The sequence below is a fragment of the Fulmarus glacialis genome, unplaced genomic scaffold, assembly GCF_000690835.1.
Source record: "Fulmarus glacialis isolate BGI_N327 unplaced genomic scaffold, ASM69083v1 scaffold30038, whole genome shotgun sequence".
Classification (NCBI taxonomy): Eukaryota; Metazoa; Chordata; class Aves; order Procellariiformes; family Procellariidae; genus Fulmarus; species Fulmarus glacialis.
The window spans coordinates 19773-24830 of NW_009228227.1; the positions used below are offsets into that span (position 1 = coordinate 19773).

At 42.4% G+C, this 5058-nt stretch overlaps 1 protein-coding gene across 1 annotated transcript in view; it reads right to left on the minus strand.

Annotated features, from left to right (window-relative positions):
- Positions 1–2078: 2078 nt before the first annotated feature.
- The window catches only part of LOC104080881 (interferon-induced GTP-binding protein Mx-like), a 17765-nt gene continuing 14785 nt past the window's right edge, over positions 2079–5058 (minus strand). The window contains 3 exon segments of the mRNA XM_009583419.1: positions 2079–2312; positions 4980–5049; positions 5051–5058. The exon segment at positions 5051–5058 is cut by the window's right edge and continues 147 nt beyond it. Of these exon segments, the coding sequence (XP_009581714.1) occupies positions 2079–2312; positions 4980–5049; positions 5051–5058 (312 nt within the window).

The window sequence follows — 5058 nt, forward strand, 5'->3', positions numbered from 1 at the left end:
AAGAAACACAAATCTGCGTTTCTGCGTAACCAGATGAACTACCTCATGTATTAAATTTGGCTTTTAATTCCTTAGAGCTTTCCTTTATGTATCTGCTTGTATGTTTTTAGCAAAATGTAATTAATATCAGAGTGCCACCTTGACTAGGATTTTGAAAATAATTTATAATCATAGTACAGAGGATCAAAAAGCCATACCAAGTCACTTTTGTTAAGAAGGATAAATCTTTTGAATGAAATGACTCTGCTAGTCTTGTTTTCTCTTTTGGTACTGAAATGCAATTATCTTGCATGTAAACACTGCACCAAATAAATATTTTTTTTTTTACAAATAGTTTTTCTTAGTAGTGGTTTATATCTGTTTGCTTGGATTTTTTTGGAAGCAGTTGCTGGATTCAGTGTCTGAAGTGCTTTGAGAATCTGATTTAAAAAAATAACAAAGCAAAAAAAACAAAGCAAAAGAAAAACAACACAAGAGGGTGGTCCAAGAGATTGTTTTAATTCAGGTCCTTGAACAAACCCAGGGAAAAAAAATGTTGGATGTCTTTAGTGGCTGGGTCTGATGAAATCACTCTGACTTGTGAAATTGAATTAAATAAAGTCAGTGGGTCAAGGGAGTTGCACCCTATTTTGTTATTACATCTCATGCTACCTGAAGCAATGTGTACCTGCCTCTCTTCGCTAGGTGTGAGGCAGGGTGTTTTCAATAACACATGAGCATCAAGTGCGCCTTTGGGGATACCATGAAGTAGTCAACAAGTTTAAAATACTTTCAAAATAGAAATTAAATAAATTAAGTTCTTATGGTATCAGGCTTTTTTATGGCTTCTGACCTGCAGCACTGCAAGTCAACAGTAGCAAAACAGTATACTGAAATTTGGAAAACTGGCTGTAGTGCTAAACGGGGTCAAGAAAGCTGTGTGCTGTACTGGGGTGAACGCTGTGCCACAGAAGTCAGCCATCTGCTGCTGCAGTTTCATGTCAGAGGGTCAAACACTTTCTATCATTTCTAGCTTGAAGAGAAGGCTTCTCTTGTAAGCATGTTGGAAATTACTACACGGCACACTGGAACAAGCGCATTTTTTTTTTAGCTGAATTCAGACATTACTCTTGCTACGCAAAGCACAACTTTGCCCATTAAAATAAATCCTCCATATGAAAGACGTCATGAATACGGTGTGCAGTATTATATTTTGCACTGGCTTCCATGAAATGAAAGAGCTTTTGGAAAGGTTCTCCTTGTCCTGGGGAGGGGAAGGAGAAAGGCAGCAAGCCACGCGCTGAGACACCCTTGTAATGTTTAACATCCTGGGTGGTTTAATCCCTTTTGGACATCCAAATCCTGCCACCTATTGAATTGCCCATGAGTCCCAAAATTTCAGGCAATGCTCCAGGCATGCAAAAGAAAGAACCTCTTGGCCTTTCTATACAAATCAGAGAACTGAAAAAGGAGAAACAGAGCCAACGGCATCCTGTGGATGTACCGATCAGGTGAAGTTAACTTTCTTTTCCCTCTAGGCTGGAACTGTTTAATGCCCACCGTATGCAGCCTCTCTACTTCCCGGGCTGGGACTTAACAGTGGTGACACCTTGCAGGGTCATCTTTCAGGTGATGGCAGGAAAGACAAGCACCACAGCGAGGCAAAAATACAAAGAGAAGCGTGGGATCGCTAGGGTTGTGCAGTAAGCTTCATCTAGGAAAGTTAGCTAGATAAATTGATTTCTACAGTTTGTGAGTTATACAGCTGAAAGCCCTCATCCTCATTTAAAAAAACCCACAACAAAACACAACCGTCAGAGCTCTAGCTTTTTAATAATTATTTTGATGATTGTACAGAGTTCATAAAGCAAATGTTTAAAAATGGGGTAACATTTATTTAATCACAACTCCCCCAATGGAGCACTTCACATAAGGGTTGGTGTTTGCATATAACTGGTTATGGAAAATAAAGCAGAACTGAACACTAGAAATGAGTGTTAAAGGTCTGTGCTGACATTACATTTTTAGGGGCTTTTACAAAGTTCTTCAATAAAGCTAGAAAACAAGAGCAGAAAAATACTTCTGAAAAATTAAGAAATCTACGGCAAGGTGAAGTCTCTCAGGTACTGGCAGGCTTTGGTGAGACGATTAACTCGTTGACTGAGATAGCTCCTATGTTTAGCAGCTTCATTGTCCTCCTCAAGGAGATGGCTTAATTTGTCTTTTTCTTGCAAAAGATGCAACATTGTTGTCTGTAAGCTATCCCCGAAGTCATGAAGGGCAGAAGACAGGATGATCAGAGGTATCTGATTGGAGAGGCGTTTACTTGCTCCCTGCAAGAAGGGGAAAAAAAGGCAGAAGACTTGTTTCCCAAAAAGGACTAAAAAAGGAAGGGGCTATAGGTAATCTGGTAAGAAGAGACAGCATGTTTTTAAAATGTTGTATTGAGTTACTGTTCAGGAAGTGAGTGCTTCTAGGAACTGAAAAATGTTTGCCATTAGTCTCTTTTGTGCCTGAAGATCTAAAAATTAAGAGTTAGGGGAATGTCAGCTGTTGCTTTTTTCCTTCAGCAAATTAAACCCAAGGCAGGCTGTTCCCTGCTTAGCTCTGCCAGCTATCATTGGTAAGAATTGTATGAAGACATACCTGACGAATAGTACTTATGAACAATTTCTTGTCTTCTCTGAACACTACCAAGCCGTTACGGTACAAGAAATCAAACAGTGATTTTTCCCAAAGGTGGTAAATTCCTATGTTTAGATGGTATTGCTGACGTGGTTGTACTTTTAAGTGTAAGAAAGACAGCTTTGGAGTAAGCTTTAGCCTTAAGGGAAAACGTCCTCAGCAATAGTGAGATTAGAGTGTGCCTACATTACATCTGTTGTTATCTCAATGAGAGAATTTTCTGCTTAACCTGACAAACTGTCTGGTCTAGTTATTTATGCAGATTGAAACAGATTGACCTAGAAGAGCTTGTGGGGCCTTTTCCCCAGAGACATCAGCAGGGCTTGGGGGCTTAGCTGGTGCTCTTGGGCGACGGGAGGTTCAAAACCTCTTCAACTCCTGGTGCCAGGTGAGCACTTACGCCTGAGTGACTGGCTGCAACTGAGAGAGGTGCCATCTTCCTTTCTTTTTGTGGCACCTGACTTGAAAATGGCAGTGGGAAGACCAGGTAGAGGCACATTTGATTTGCAGGTCCCATAGGGTTTATGCAGCCCATTTCCAGAGAAGTCTAAGGTGTTTCTGGCTTTACATACCTCTGGAGCTCAGTGGCTGCAAATCTTTCATGGACAAGGAATGGGGTTGAGCTTAAGCTGAAAAATACTAAGACTAGATGTTTAGTTTTTCTTTCTAGTTTGCTGAGATCTAGTCAATAGCAAGCAATTTGGCTCAGTCAGCTAAAGCACTTATTGAGCCTACGTATTCTCTAGGCACTACTGAGCGTGGCGGGAGGGAGCCTAGGTGCTTTAAATATGGGTGTTTTTCTGGAGCCACGCTCTACCCGGAATCTTGACAGTCCTGCCATAGGTGACACAGATTCATGCATACCATTTTCAAAGGCCATGGACACTAAAAAGCTTCCATCTCATTCAAAGTGTATTTGGCCTCGCATAAGTCCCATGGAGATGTAATGCCCTGGCATTTGTTATTGTTAAAAAAGGCACTTAGGGCATTTACAAAAATGTATAACGAGCATCTAAGGCTTTTGTGTTATAGGAAAGAGTATAGCAAGGCGGGAGGGAAGAGCTTATGTAGTTCTGCCTTTGTCTCTTGTTCTCTGAAAGCCGATGGTTTTCTCTCCACCAGCCTGAGCAGCCTGAACATTTAATTGCAGGAATTTGTCAAAACCTCGCTACTGAAATTCAAGGTGAGCTGCTACCTACCTTACTGCATTATTAATATTGAACTTGTTGCTTTCTGAGGGAGTTTTACAAAACAAAGATCAAAAGCAAATACTGATGCTGCCTGTTCTCCTTGCTGTCTTTCTTTGACATGATCTTTTGTTAAAACGTCCCATTTGTCTTCAGAGACTTAACTTCTATGGAGCTATCTGCAATACGGCATACGCACTCTCATCTGTACAGATAGCCAAATCCATTTTAACTTAGTGTTTTATTACTGCTCCTCCTGCCGCATTAGTTTGCAAGCCACTGACACCACTTTCTGCTGGCAGCAGGAACATGCAGAGGGGCTTGAGGCTGACCTGAGCTGACCTGAGCTCTCAGACGCTGTTCGGCCAAATGCTGAAATGCTGTACATAATGTTGTTAGGCTTGTGGAAATTAGTGTTATTTGAAAACTGTGAGACGAACTTGCACCGGGGAAAGCAATCCTAGGACTGTTGCTTCATTTGCCTGAGAGACGGGCTTGCCATCAACTGAATATCAGTAATTCCTAATTACAGGGCCAAAGGCTCTTCCCCCTTCTATCCTCTCCTCCATGCTGGTAAGTGACTGTCCTTTCCTCCCCCTGACACTTGTCCCCATAGGAAAGCCAGCAAGAGAGCATTGTATTGGCTGGGGCTGCGTAGGCAGCAGGGAGTCACCCCCTTCTTCGTGAAAGGCTGGAGGAGGGTGAGAAGAGGACTCACTTGCAAATGGCATATTCCCCGAGCAAGGGGCAGCCGCAGCCGGGAGCCATGCCAGGCTGGGGGGTAGCTAACAAGTGGTTTAGGAGCCAGCTGTCATTTTAACAACCTGCAGGCTTTTCTAATCACCGTATCCTGCAATGTGCAACTACTTGTCCCCAGCTGTGCTGACAACAGCCTGTCAGACCAGCTTTGTCCTGGTGTTTTCATCACTGGTCGGAAGCTCCAATTAATTCATACGGAAGTTGTGCGTGTACCTGGATGAGACACTTACACCCTCTGGCTACTACTCCCTGCATAGTAGTAGTATTGCATGAAAGACTCATATTGACTACAGCGAGATCTGGACGAGGGGTATATGCTATAGCATTCAGGGTGCAGAAGAACTGCTGTATTGTAGTCTGTAAACTCACATTGATATAGGCCTTCGTGTGAGAAATCATTTCCTGGACAAAGGAGGGCTCTTGATTCGAAACAGATCCAACCTGCAAC